The 15230-nt window shown below is 43.0% G+C and overlaps 1 protein-coding gene across 4 annotated transcripts in view; it reads right to left on the bottom strand.

Moving 5' to 3' along the window:
* The window catches only part of fto (FTO alpha-ketoglutarate dependent dioxygenase), a 114680-nt gene that overhangs the window by 53284 nt on the left and 46166 nt on the right, over positions 1-15230 (bottom strand). For all 4 annotated transcript variants that reach the window (XM_027281324.1, XM_027281323.1, XM_027281325.1 and 1 more), the window contains exon 8: positions 9354-9478. In XM_027281324.1, the coding sequence (XP_027137125.1) occupies positions 9354-9478 (125 nt within the window). The remainder of the gene's footprint in view (positions 1-9353; positions 9479-15230) is intronic.

Raw genomic sequence — 15230 nt, forward strand, 5'->3', positions numbered from 1 at the left:
GCATGCCAGAATGCCAGTGCTACCAAATGCTGCTGTCAACCCAGGGGTTTAATTAGTTTGGCATGTGTGCCACTTATAATCACCTGCCATTACCAGTTCTGGCTGCATCTGCTTACACGTCTGTCAGTGGCGGGCAGGCTGTGTATGTGTGTATACGTTTGTGGGTGTGTCGGACAGTCGGTCGGGTGAGTGTATATTTTGGCAACAGAACACAGCCCTCAACCAATGTGAAATCTAGACACAAAGGGTTCATTGGCAGCAGTTGTCTACAATAAATATATATTTATACACACATATTTATAGACAGAGACAGGAATTAATCAAACGCAAGTCTGCCTTTTTAAGTATATTAAACACGAATGATGTTTAGTATACACACTAAACATCTTTCGTGTTTAATATACTGTCAACGGCCAGGACAATTGTGTTACTGGTAGAGACTTGTCAGCAGCCCGTCTGTACAGATGCACTGTGAAAGCAGAGGGGAGCAAGGCTTCGTAGTGTCAAACTGCATTGTGAATAGAGCTACACCTCAGGCTGAATACATCACATTGTGATTTCATGAGAGCTGGAAGAGGAGGAAGAAGGAAAAAACTTCAGGGCGGCTAGCGAACCTCGACCCAAAACAGGAGAAATGGAAGTTAAAAGTGAATCGTTCACTCCCCCTGGCGTAGCAGTGGCTACCTCTGGGGCTGGGCTAGGAGGAGGTGGAGGAGGAGGAAGAACAGGAGGAGAAGAGGAGCCCCCTGGCTCTCACAGTCATGTGACGGCTGAGCTCAATATCTAAAGGATGGACCTCAGGCTGTGTATTTAGCTATCAGGTCATGAGCTCAAGTATGTGTGTGAGTGCATGTGTGAACATTTGGCTCCATATATATATATATTTGTATGCACCGTAGAGGTGTGTGAACACATACACACATTCACACTGACGAAACAGCACCTCGGCTCTCCAGATTCACCTATGTCTGCTGCAACACAATAGCTCTAACTATCTCTATTCTTTGCAGAAAGTTCCCATTTAGCACTAAAACAAGGCTTCAATATTGTGCCGCCTCAAAAACATCTGTCGGGGACTTGTGTGGCTACACTAATTACAAATATCTGCAGTAATCCGGCGCCGATAAGAGAGTCATTACTCCACCAGACATTTATCACTGTGGGATTGATGACCCATTTCAGAGGCAGCCTTTGTACAGGGAAGTGAAATCGCTGATATCCCTTTTATCCTACATCGCTGCTGAAGCCATCCATTCGTCAGGAGGCAAGCTAGTTAGAATTGTAATTAACAGCTATGGACTTTGGCCCTAATAGAATTTTTGCAGGAAACTGCAGATTGACATAGGAGAGGATGAGGGGGTAGTTTTACTGTTTTTCTTTTCTTACTAATTGCCACTTGGAGTAGCTGTCTGTCGAGAAGAACTGCTCTGCGCTCTGTCAAGAAAAGTGCCACTACAGCACTCCAGTTTCTCCAAATGCAGAATTTCTGTACATTTGTAAATATGTAAGCGTAGCCATTTAGAGATGTGCATACACAGGCAGATTGCTTCAATGCAATAATGTGTCAGAGACACAAACACACATTCATAGGTCAAACATAAAATATGCACTTGCCTGCTCAAATACATAAGTTATGGGTTTCCTCTGACTCTTTTTCTTTCTTAAACATGCTGGCACACCCTCCCACCCACGCAGACACACATACACAGAGTGGAGCAGCAGATGATCACAGTAGGTAAGGACTAAAGGTCTGGCCACCTGCCGGCCACGTCCCGTCTCTGTAGCGGTAATGAACAGAGACAGCTTGGGGACCGCCCTGCGAGCTTGTCCCCCCTCCCAGCCTCCCTGCTTCAGGGCAGAGCTGGGGGCCCTGGGGTGACAGGGACGCCAGAGATGTTCCACACACTGACAGGCAGGTCTTACCTGGCCAACCCGATGTACACACTGGCCCAGCGACACACACAGGGACAAATGTGGAGATACACAAAAGATTTGCACGGGTGAGTGCTGTATATACGTGCACATTGTAACTGTTCACGTGTTCATGTACCTACGCATATGCACAAAATGAAGAACACACCCACGCACATACACACAAACGCTGACCCGGTGTAATTCCTCCAGCACACGGCTGGTGACAGGAGCAGCTGCGGCCGCTACGGCAGACAGATGAAATTTTCATAACTATCTCCTCCAACTTCCATCCTCACCTTCAGGATAATTTATGACCTGCCTGCCAGCCTTGAAGAGACAATATGCTTGATATGAAATGAAGTGTTCCAGCGGTGTAGGTTATAATTAACAGAGGAGGGAAGAAAGATGTGTATATAGAGTAGGAGGGGCGGGTGAGTGTGTGTGTGGGTTGGGCGCCCAGGTGGGGTGGTTGTGGTAGAGAAAAAGGGAAAGGATGGAGCATGTGGTGTGCATGCATGTAGAATGTGCGTGGGTTTAAACACAACATACATTCCTTCGGTTAATTGTGTAATATAGACATTAAATAGCAAAGACCCAAACCCAGCAGAGAAATGTTTAACCTCCAAACAAGTAGCTGTAACACTGTGAAACTTTACAAGCATCTGATATGCAGACTGTCTGCATGTTTACTGAGGCCTACACTCATGGTTCTACTTGTGTTGATTAGCTTAACTTAACCACACACAAACACTTTTTTACACGTGCAAAATTTCAGCATATAAATCCTAAATTGGTCAAGTTTTAACTTAATGTTTTAAGGAGAACTGGTATCCAACCAAGAACAAACAGGATTTAGATGAGATGAACTGTAATGACGGTGTTTTTGGTGAGAACACCCTCCGCCAACCCACAATGCTATGTTCGTGATGTTTGTTTCACATGCCTGCCACATATCCTCACCTAATCATGCTCTATCAGCTCTCTGGGATGTTGGGTTTTACCAGAAGGAATGTCCTGGTTTTCCTGACTACCAGTAAAACAGGCCCAAACCAATCCCCTCCCCTCCTCCCTTTACCACATTGTCTTTTCCAAACACAAATCTTGTTTCCATATTAAAAAGGCAGCATTTAATGGGCAACTGTCTCTGCAACAAGTGTGTTTAAATGTCTGTGGCACTTTTAATGACATTTTTAACTATCTCTTTCTCCCTTTCTGCGCCACATTGCATTGCCAAGCTGTTACTGTGAAATGCATAATTATGAAATGACTGTTTCCATTAAAATCTGTGAGCAATTTGATGCATTTGTGACTCAGTCAAGGATAAGCGAGAAATCTAACAAAGAGAGACTGCGGTACTGATTCTTGCCAGTTGCGAGCTGTCCATTCCCACACCTAACCACAAAACGAGATAAAGCATGTACCTCAACAGATAATTACTGACTTGTTTGAGATCCAGGCAAGATAGATAGGTAAGTGAATATTTACACAGGTAGTAATAATAAATACAAACAATAAACTTTATTTATTGAGCATTCAACTAGAATGAGAAAAGAGAAAAAAAATCAAGGACAGCGGCAGTGTTAAAACAAGAGAGCTAAAATAAATAAAAAAAGATAATATTAATAAAAACAAATCATTAAGTTATTATCTAAAGAAAACAATACAAAACAAATACGAGAAATAACAACAGGACTTAATAAAAAACAAGATTGTAAATATAAGTTTTGAGCTTTTTTCGACAGAGGTTACTTGTCTTATTCATGATGTAAGTTTGTTCCAATCATAGAATTTGTTTGTACAGTAACTACAGTCAGGTAAATAAACAGCATCATCAGTAATCTTGTTCAAAGTACATTCCTGCAAGAATAAGACATACTCTGAAGTACTTTCCAGCCTGGGAGCTAACTAGGATGGGAGGGAGATTGCTACAGTAACAGCAGCTGTGAGGTTCTGCTGAGGTCAGGACATGTCATGCATAACTGACTGATTGCTAAACAGGGGCGGGTGCATGAGAGAAGAATTCATAATTTACAATCAAGCACACACAAACATACACCTCACAAACACCCAAGCCACAGGCGATCTCGCTGCACGCATGTAACCGGTCTAAGGGACCACACAGACATGTTTTAGATAAAGACAGACAAATTAGACGACAGCGTCTTAGGCTAACCACCGTGCTTGAGCTAATTACAGGCTGGCCGGCGATGAAAGAGACAGATGACATGTACTTATTTGTTTTCTTCTCCCTGAACCCCGAACCAAGTAAACCTGTGCCCTGAACCAAGTAAACACAGCAATGTCGATGACGGCAAAAGTAGGTGGTACAAAGAAAAAGACACGCATACAACACAGATAAAGAACATAATTGTGTGATGAGAGTTCCACCCACCACACACACAGGTGTTTGCCCACTATTACCATGAGCAAACCCCTGAGGTAAAGAGAAACAACGACGTAGCCAATTAAACTTTTGGCTGGCAACTCACGCCAACGGAAACAAACTGAGCTCCCTCTGTCAGTTCTACACGCAAAACAGGACTGCTTTTGTGTAGGTGATGTGAAGAGAAATATATGAGGCTGCTGTCTGAGAGATCTGATTAACCTGTCACCTCTGGTTGCAATTTACATCACACAAGCCCGGTTGACAACGTGCCCGGCCTGACCTGCCACCAACCAGAATGTTTATGTTGCCAGTCAAAACCACAGTCTTGCTTATTAAAACTGCTAATTAACATCTTAATGCCACATTCTCTTAACTGTACCTCACAAACTCCTGTATCCAAAACATATCCACACAATAACCAGTCAGATTTCACACACTGAAAGGAAGGCATGGATGATTGTCTACAATCTACATTTTCAGAAACCCCACCCAATCGCTTCTGCTGTGAAATCTGAACAGATGACGACTACTATAAGTCTATGGGAACCTGTAGCTACACAAAGCCTTGAGTATATAAAGAAAGAAAGTTAACTATGGCATGATAGCATTACTGCAGTATGGTACCTCCATTTCTAAGGCTTTAAGGAGGTCATTGGGCACATTAGACAAGGCTGTGGTCTGTCCATCTTTATTGTGGACACGACACTGACAACCTTTCCTACTCCCATCTGGGACAGGGGACCTCCATTGTCTCCTAACTCCCTGTCCCACCCCAGTGTATGAATCGGGGTGGGGTCTGTCAAGGATAACACAAAGGAAATGTCACCACTCCTGGAATGAAGTGCCAGCCAACGAAGGTCTCTCTCCTTTTTCCTCTGTCTCTATGCGTCTCCACAGGGTTGCAAGTGGTAGCTGACATCACTGGTGGGGTCAACCCCGGCTGGGCACAGCCTCTGCTTTCTGGCCCCTCCGCTGGCCCCCAGTGACCCTTGGTTTTGATGACAGACTAGGCCTTTTGTGTAGCAGTGCCCTGTCCAGGTGAGGACAAGAGAGGATGACAATGGCAGGAAATATAAAGCTGATGGAGGCTGGGAGACAGCCCTACAGGGTCATGGGTCAAGCTGGACAGCTGAGTGATGAGTGCAGCTGTGGACACATGGACCTCCTTCTGTGTCCTTTGGCTCTGCTTGCCATGTCAGCTGATGTTGCCTTTGTCTTGTTATAAAGACCTCACTAACGCTCAACAAGTTGGAGAAAAGTAATAAACACAGGCAACAGATGTACTGTGCCAGAGATTCGGAGCATACAGCTATTATAGTGACACCCTAACCTGTACGATGTGGGTCAACTTCTTGTCTAAAGGGTGACCGGAATGGAATAAAATTAGACAAGGAGATTTGCTTAATAATAATTAAGTTAGACATTTAAATGGTTTCCATTTCAAAAGAAACGTATAAGTTAAAAAATGATCTGAAATAAAACATATGTTCAAACTATGTGAAAATAAAACAAATTACAAACTTGATTGCAATGGGCATCTGTCTCTCCCGTCTCTAATCTGAGGAAGAGCAGTTCTATGGTACAATCTAAATGCATTATTATAAACCTTGTCATGTATTACCACCAAAGCCAAATAAACAATGAACATATACATGCCTCCAAACTACAGCGATTCACACATCCTGCGCTGTCCAACTGTTTCTGATGCCAAAGGTCAAGGGCTGCCTACTCTCCTACCGGCCCACACTGAGACCATGGGAGGACAGGATTTGCCAAGTCATTCACAAACCCTGCTTTGGGTCATAAACACCTCTGCCTGTCTCCCCTCTTCTTTTCTCCTCCACAGAGGTGAGTTGGGTTTGCACTCTGTTAATCTTTCACTACAGGCCTGCTTGCTTTTACACTGGCCCACTGGAGAACAGTGGAGGGGAATGAAAGAGGGGTAGTAAAGGACGAGAGTGGATAAAAGAGCAGGAAGAAAAAGCCATAGAGAGGGCCAGATGGGCACCTTCACAGTCCATTTATCAAACCCAATGTGGCCCTCCCCTCCCCTCCCCGCTGCTCTCATGTCCTAAACCCCCATGTAATTCTGTAATGATTTTCATTATCATATAATGACCTTACAAAGCCTACAGCAGTTTGCATGGTCAGTACAAAACTCGCAGCTGTTCCCTTCAGTGTTTGCTCGCCGGCTGTGACAAAGCTTTTTTTTTTTGTTGGTCAGAGCAGTGACCTCTAGGCTCTGGAAGGTCACCATGAGGTCATCTCATCCAGCGGGTTCAAAGGTAGCTGTACTGTAATAATACAGATTCAATATAGCATCACACCAAGTAACAACTGTAAGTAAAATATCACACTTTTGAAAATAAAACTATTTTGTATTTTGTGTGTATGTACTCCCAAATCCTTCTTTACCTTTATTTGCGTTAAACAAGATATATGTATTTTCTAACCCGAGTACCAAGTGTTTTGAGTCTCTATAGTTTTGGTGCCACTGAGATGTGTCATTTCCTATCCTAATAGGCCTGTTCCCTGGAGGTTGTGCCTTGCTCTTCAATCTGCACTTCCTGTGTGGCATACATAACTGCTCTGCTACGGTACAGTCACCCACCCACATAATAATCCATCTATTTCAGGGCACTCACGGGGCATTTACCAAAGGGACACGGAGGGCAGCATCTATCAAAGAATTCACCATGTGCATCTGGAAAACCCAGTTACCAGAAAAGCTCATAAGAATAAAAAAGCTCTCATAACTTTGTTGGCTCAGAGTGAATGAATGGACTGCTTCTGCTAGCGGGGCGAGACGAGGCATCACTCACTCTGAGTGCCTATAAGTCACTTGTGAAGAACCACTGGTCACCAGGTCCAATTTCTCTTTCTTTCCTTCTTCCTAGTGCTAAAAATGCCCTGGAGGCAGAAAATGGCAGCTAGCACACCCACGTTCCAGCGCACAGAGTGCTGCTTTAACTGGTGTTTAAGAAACAAAAGTCAGCGAGAAACTTAATCAATCAGAGCTGGTTGTTTATGTTTATGTGCCTCTAGCAAGAGTCATCAATCATGCCTTTTTCCCCCTTTTTCCATCCTTTTGCAAGCATTATATGCTGAATGGAAACCATGGAAACAAAAGGCAGCATTATGATAAAAGCCTGCCTGTTGCATATTGTGTGAAAACCTAATTAGGATGCCCAATATAAAAACTAAGAAAAAAACAAAACAAAAAAACAGCGAAATGAATCAGCAAATTAATTTCAAAAATACTCTTTTGGTGAGTGGTTTTATGAAAGTAAATGAATGTTTGAATACTTCTGACTAAAGTGAATTAAAATCCCTCACTGTTTGTCTGATTATGTCATACACTTCACTTTGTCTCTTAGTTGCATGCATAAAGAAATGCAAACTTTTTCTTCCTCAACAAAGAACTAGCGAGGTGATCCTTAACCCTCATCGGCTGCAGATCTCTAATCAGTACCAGTACGTCCCACTTAACATTGCACACAGCCATGTGTTTAGTTTTGTGTAAATGAGATCTGTTGACAGCCACTTGACAGGATGACCCCTGGCTTTTTTGTAAGTGGGGCCAGTGGGGGTTTGGGATAGACATTTAATGTGTGTAAAGGGAAGAGGAGGTATCGGGAGCAGCTGGAGTTCAAACATATTGTGTGGGACACTTGCCCTCCTCCAAAACTAATCTAATCAGTCTTTCACTGCTGATAGAGTAAACGTATGTCTGCTGCGCCGACAAGGACTGAGCATTTCCTGTCCTGGTCTCTGATACTAGTTGTCAGGATCTTAGGATGGGTGGAGCTAAATCTAGGCTCAGACACGGTTAGGAGGTGGTAATATCGCATTGTGGGTGGTGGGGGAACCAGGATGGTGGGCGACAGTGCTGATGTTAAGTTGGGGGTGGATGTGGCGAGATGGTTTCTAGCTTTCAGCACCTGCAGTTGGAATGCACTATCAGAGCAGGCCCTACATCAGAGTTGTGAGGCGGTGGGCGTCAACACTGCAAAGAAAGGTGTGTGGAAACAGCCTGTTTACAAGGCTCATCTGGATGGGACATAGCTAAGGGTCAACTAGGGGGGACAACTCAAAACAGAGGGGCACCCTGGAAAGATGAGGGGCAACAACAATGCAGGAAGTTAACATACATCTTTTAAAAGAAAGATGTGGCTTTCAGGAATTTGTAGTGTCTGGATTTTCCCCCTGGCACTTTGGCTTCTTCTATGCTCTGGATCATGTCTGGTCCAAAGTGTGTGTATTTGTGTGAATGTGTGTGTGACACTGAGGTCAAATCTGTTGATAAAGACAATAAGCAGGGAAACATATGCGAATGTAGTTCTAGTGTATACATGCATGCCAGTGTTTGTGTGTGTCCTTGCTAGTGCTGAGGGGGAGAGTGACTGAGAGAATGAACAGCTAAAATAACACTGTGTTTGTAGATGTGTGTGTGTGTGAGAGAGTCCCTTCTTTATCTGAATGAATGGCCAGTGTTCTAATCCGTGCACTCCCTGCCCTTATCTGGAAGGAAGGAAGTGACTGGGCTTATCCAAGACACACGTGTCCTTGTGATAGCTGTGATAGCTGCCAGGCCTAAGGACCACAAACAACTACACATCACAAGTGAATGCACACTGAATGGAAATAGGACTACGTTATTATTCATGATGAGTCCACTGTTTAAGTGAGGCTTGCACATGAACCAATCAGTGTTGCATGCTATCACTCAACATGTCACTAGCTCTGGTTCTTACCTTCCATGCTTGGTTGTAACTTTAATTTATCGCAGTCCAAGTAAATGTGTGCATCAAAGTTTTGGTTGTGCCCCACTTCCCTTCATGAGAGTTCACAAAATATTTACCTTTAGTTTGTTTCTAATGATGCTCATACTTCACAGGTTTCTGAGCAGCCCATAGCGAAATGTATGAATACATGTTGTGTATAAAATCATGGCTGTTGTCAAGAGTGTCTTACTTTACCTCTCACCCATCTGTTGGGGATTTGTTTTTCGAGGACCAATGTTAGGAACAGAGTCTGTGGTACATTGTGTTACCTGTCTCTCCATGTCTGCCGTTGCTGGTGTCTGTCTATCAAGGCAGACAGCAGGGTTTCTGCCAACTCCCTTCTTCCCTCCCCTGCTTGACCCTCCTCTTCCACTGTAGCCAGGAAGAGCATAGTCTGAAAAAGAGAAGCACAAGTATAACTAATTAATGTGACAGTATGACCATCATTTTATTATTGTAACTTCCAATTGCAACACAAAAAAAACCCTCCTTCTTAAAAAAGTGGCTAAACTAATATTGCTTGGTTTACCACCTACTACATTCCTGAATAATGCATATCAAAATTGGGCCCTATCAAGTCTTCCCCTATTTATTAGATTGTGTAAAATCGTGTTGAAAGACTACCTGAAGCAATTACCCCCATTCTTGAGCTTCTATCCTCAGTTTAGAAATTACACAGCTCTGAGCAAAGACTCCATTATAACATCCCTGGGACGGCGACATACAGTAAGTCTAGTATGAAGTCAGTTTCACATCAGAGGATGGGCAAATTACACCCAATATTAGAGTGTGAGTCAATTAATCACGTCCTGCACAGCACAGTGTAATGTGTGAGTATCCCCCTGTTGAACATGAATTACAGGCCGGCTTAAAGTGTGACGTGGCACATCAGTGCTAATCTGAGACATCCTGGCAAACCTTCGCCTCCAAGTCCTCTACAGCCTCTAAGCTGGTTGAGAGGGAGTCAAATGAAAAAGGATCTGGCAGCCCAAATTAAATGCAGTGCTGTCAGCCACACTCAAATCCCTCTTTCTCCCTCTTCTTCTCTACCCTTCACAGACTCTCTCCCTCTCTGAATATCCTTAAATGTCTCCCCCCCCCTCCTTCTCCCAGCCGCTGAGAAGTGATGGATCTGTAACTCTGACTGACTCTGACGCCTTGTTAAGAACAGTCTCTTCCTGTCACATCCACCAGTAAAGCGCGTTCATTTCTTCCCATTAACAGTCACTCGCCTCCCCAGTCATCCTACCCTCTTTTCAAAAAAGCCCACAATGTAAGGGAACCTTCATTTCTTCTTCTCTCCCTCTTTTTTTAATCCCTCTCTGACAATCCACCTGTCTGTCTTACTTCATGTAAAGATAGGTTTGATTGTCTGTGTGTATTTCCAAAGGAGAGGAGTGTGATTTGCAGTCAGAGTAATATGCTTACTTCCTCCACACCACACAGGACAGGTGTCAAAACATGTGGCAGTGTGTGACTGATTACTCCTGACTTGAAGAAGACACCAAAGATTACGATGACCAGGAGGAAGTAGGGCTGGCTGTACTCCCTATGGAAACTGTACCTTTCGGTTTGGATCAAACCCTGTCCTCCTGAGATGAGTGTCAGGCTAAGAAAGTGCCAGAAAGTGCATTCAAACTGTATCACCATCTCAGCTAGTTGACACCATATTGCCATGCTAGCCATGTAGCACAGTCTCAGTGTTTCAAGCACAGTCAAACCTGCCAATTCTGATTTTGGCCAATTCCAATTTTATTTATTTCTATAAACTATGATTGACTGCATACGCAAACTTTCTTTTCTCTAACGGAAAATGAAATTAAACTGTATGTTCATAATAAACATTCACTATTAAATAACTTACTTCTTTCACTCTCAACGAATCTCAAAACAAAAAGTACTCCAAGAAGACTGATCTTTTTGTACAGTTCCAGATCCACCTTATTTTAGTGTTTACCCACAAACTACTTGTGTGCACACCTTGCTATTCCCTTTTATTCTCACTTCCATACACACACCTACACCACTGCACAACCATCGGTTTGTCCCACCGTGCCTCTTTCTGTTCTTCTCTCTATTGAATTTCCTCATCATGAGCAGTATGTTTTATAAAGTCGCCAAAAAACACAACTCACAGTTTGGATTTTGAGAATCAGATCTATGAAAACTGATCAGTGGTGGTCAAAGGTCATTCGTCAAGCATAAAACCAGCCAATTCTGGTCACCAGCTAGTCAATCTGCACATTTTTACAAGTAACTGTCCATGATGTCTGCACATCAACACCTGTTGATTCAATCAATACATGGCCAATGCTTGCAATAATGTGCCAACCGCACCAACGTCACTAAATATAAGCTGTAACATCTGCCAATAGTCTACTCAACAATTCCATGAAACATGTTAAGCAAACCAGGATGTGTGTGTGTGTGTGTGTGTGTGTGTGTGTCAAAGCCTCTTTTTGTGTTTGTTCTCGGCTAATTTTTGTGAGCATAGGTGTGCCTATGGCAATGTCAATGTGTTACCAAGCCTCCTACTGAAGAAAATGTGTGCATGTGTGTTTACCTGCCAGAGTGTGTGTGTGCATGATCTTGTGTTTAGAAGACCTGGTGCTGATAGAAGCCTTCAGGTTTAGCCACAGGCTGATCCCCAGGCCATTCAGACACCCCACTGGCTGTTTGCTGGTCAAGCCTGGCCTCAGTCAGCCACAGCAAGACCACAGCCCTTTATCTCTTGGCATGTGTTAGCACTAAACGGCCCCCTCTTTCCTTCTATTTACCCCTTGATGACAGTAGCTATCCTCAGCCTCCACCTCTTTCAGCCTGATGCTGACCACAGATGTCCCCCTGACCCTGACCACATCCCGAGGTGAACAAGAGGACAAGGAGGACCTGGGTACCTTCATCCATGGTCCCCAGATTCTACACTCAACCCTGTCTATTTTACTTCAGATATCCTAAACATTTCCGGCCCTGCGCAGAAGCAGGGTAGGTAAACAAACATGCAGCCAGGCTGAGGTGATATTTTGGCTGGTGGAGAGCTGGAGTGATGATAGTGTTCCAAGCGAAGGCTGGCTGGAGGGCAGCCTGGGGCGGCTCACTAACACCTCGAGCCAGGACTGTATCTTAACACCAACAAGCATCTGTCTATTCCATCACATAACAACATGTCACTCATTCAACACAGAATAATACAATGGGAAGATTGTTTGTTGCTGCACACAGTGCAATATGGTGTACATCCCTTAAAATTTCACAGAACAGCTGTAATGGGCCACGTAAATACCAAGAAGTGCTCAAAGCTAGGGAGGTTAAAAAAAGATGCATGCAGAACTGAAGGTTTACACTCCATAAAACAGAGCTACTAGCTGACCACTAGAGTGTCAGAGAAACTGTTAACACCCCATCAAGTCCTTTAGCTTACTTTAGACTAGGACTTTCAGGGGACCCAGAGCACTCTTAAGCTTACTAGCACTCTCCTCTAAAGGAAAACTTGTCTGCAGGCCACAAAAACTAAAAAAATCCCCAAATTTGCCTCCCTTTTAACTATTTTAACAGACGGGGGTGATTTCTAGACCAGAATAGACCATCCAAATGATGGGTGATTACCTAAAAAGGTAGGTGGTAAACAAACTCACCAGTAACACCAAACATTGCCCGGGTTTTGACTGGTGGCTAGTGTTAATTTGCCACAATGGTGCCTCCACTCCTAAGTGCACCTCTGTCTGTCAGACTGCCAATCTCCACGCCTGTCTCCCTGCCACTAGCATGTGTAACAGGCTCAGCAACAGGCCAGTAGACTCTCCTGTCTCTCTGTGTGCCAACACGTCTGTGTGCCCATATGGAGGAAGGCATGGGCCTAACTACTAATCATCCTCCTGGTTGTGACTGTTGAGCCACTGCTGGGGGCTTTGACTTATAGTGATGGCATTCAAGCACTTAAAACCTCCATGAAATTAGTTCTGTTAAAAAATGACATTTACTGGATTAAGGTGCCAATTTAATCAAGACTGACTCTTTAATGAGTTTTCCGGATAACTTTCTGTTCTTCTGAGTTTAACTACCTACCCTTACCCTTTTATAATCTCTATCATGGTAAATGTATCTTATGTGTAGCATTTTGAGATCATGCAATGAAAACAATGAAATGATTCTGTTTTATAATGTTGGTAATTATATTTTATTACATTTATTAACCTGGTGCTTTTATCCAAAGCATTTAACCATGTGGATAAAACTAGTGCCCGCCAGGTTTATCATATTATCACATCATTTTCCTTTCAATATAAAACCAATATCACCCCTGTCCTTGACAACCGTCACGTCACTCATGCGTATCGTCTGTTTGTTGTGTTAGGTAGCTTGCCACCTATAGTTTGTCAATACAGTGAGTATAATGTATCAGATTAAAATGTTAAATTCATGGCATCTGAGGGTTAGGGTTATTTAAATTTAGAATAGGAACAAAGCTGTAGCATGAATCTCATAGATAGTTTGATAGATTGCAGAATGTATGCTTTAGTAGAAAGCAGTCTTTGAATTATTTTCACTATCAATTATTTAAATTGATTTACATGAGTACTGTATTTTATTACAATTTAAAAGTAGTTTAACTAACTAACTTTACACGTGATTAAAAAAAATTTTGCAAGAATCATGCAAGTCATCAACAGTGCTACATTTAGAAACAATAGACACAGAGAAAGATTTTTTTTGTTCTGTTTTGTTTTGTTTAAAAAAAGGAATCAGTGGGCCGTCAACCTGGTCTCCAGGCAGATGACTCAGAGCTCTGCTGGTTTTCATTATAGCCATCCGCTAAAAGACAGATTTATACCTGCGGATAACACTAGGTGAATCATTTTGGGCAATGCTCTAATATCCAGGACAGAGAACCACATTTTCAGACTAAAGCAATAACACAAGATTTGTAAAAATGAATGATCCATGTACACCCCTGTTGTCAGTTTTGCCTTTTCATTCATCTCTCAGCAACATGGCTAGCATATTAGTAAGATATCACAAGCTTTAAGGTTTAACTCCAAAGACACTGACCACAGTTTAAGCTCAGGTGCTCTGACATCAGATTTTATAGGCCTTGGAGTGGGAGTTTGGCAGACTTTCAGATGTCTCCATCTCCCTCTCCGCTCTAATACAAGAAACCAATATCACTTTTACCGCTAGTGGAAAAAAGCATCAGGCACCTTGCTCGGGGTAATGGATATCTTCTGCTCACTGATATAAACAACTAGGGAGCTGTGATCCTGCCAGGGCCAGTTCCAGTCTGGACAAGGGATCTGTGTGTGTTTGCTGCATGCCACCACTTTGCTCTTGGGGGGGACCCTCCACCGGTGGAAAAATTATATTAGCCCAGGAAGAAATAAGCCCAGACCACATTCACTTTTCTGTGACATCACACTTGAAGTCATAAAAAGTGTGTGTGTGCATGTGTCTGTGTGCGTTTGTATTTTTTTTTCCTTCCATCTGCCTGCTGTCACATGATTACAGGTGGTTTAAAATTGAGGCATATCTGAAATTAAATTTGTTCAGTTTCCATTACGTAAGATTGGTTGATAATGTGTGTGTGTCTGTATAAGGAAGAGTGAAGGGTGTCAACATTGCTGGTCAGGGTTTTCATTCAGACTTTGAAGCACCACAACCTTTGATATTATCAAAGAGGAAACAGTAAAACAATGAAGCAAGCGAGTTCTATAAAAATGTCCTCTCAAGAAAGCCTTTTCTTTGAATGTCTGTGTGTGTGTGTGTGTGTGTGTGTATCTGTGTTTCAATTATCTGTGCAACTTTGTGAAGTTCTTGCAACTAAAACTGAAGCAAAAAAGGTTTGTTACAACAATTATCTGCAGTACAAATAAATCATTTCAATAACAAAACATTGTTAAAAGGTATGTGGCATATACGTTTACTCCTATTTCAGAAATACAGACATTTTTACACAGAATAAATACTTTAAATGTCGTAGTCGTACTCCTAAGTCTATTTGTGTGTGTGTGTGTGTGTGTGTGTGTGTGTGTGTGTGTGTGTGTGTGTGTGTGTGTGTGTGTGTGTGTGTGTTGGGGGGGGTTCGCGCCGTCTTTGTGGTGCCAGATTGACCCTTGCAGGGTCGTGGGCACCATCAATTATGTCAGCCAGTA

The sequence above is a fragment of the Larimichthys crocea genome, chromosome VIII, assembly GCF_000972845.2.
Source record: "Larimichthys crocea isolate SSNF chromosome VIII, L_crocea_2.0, whole genome shotgun sequence".
Classification (NCBI taxonomy): domain Eukaryota; kingdom Metazoa; phylum Chordata; class Actinopteri; family Sciaenidae; genus Larimichthys; species Larimichthys crocea.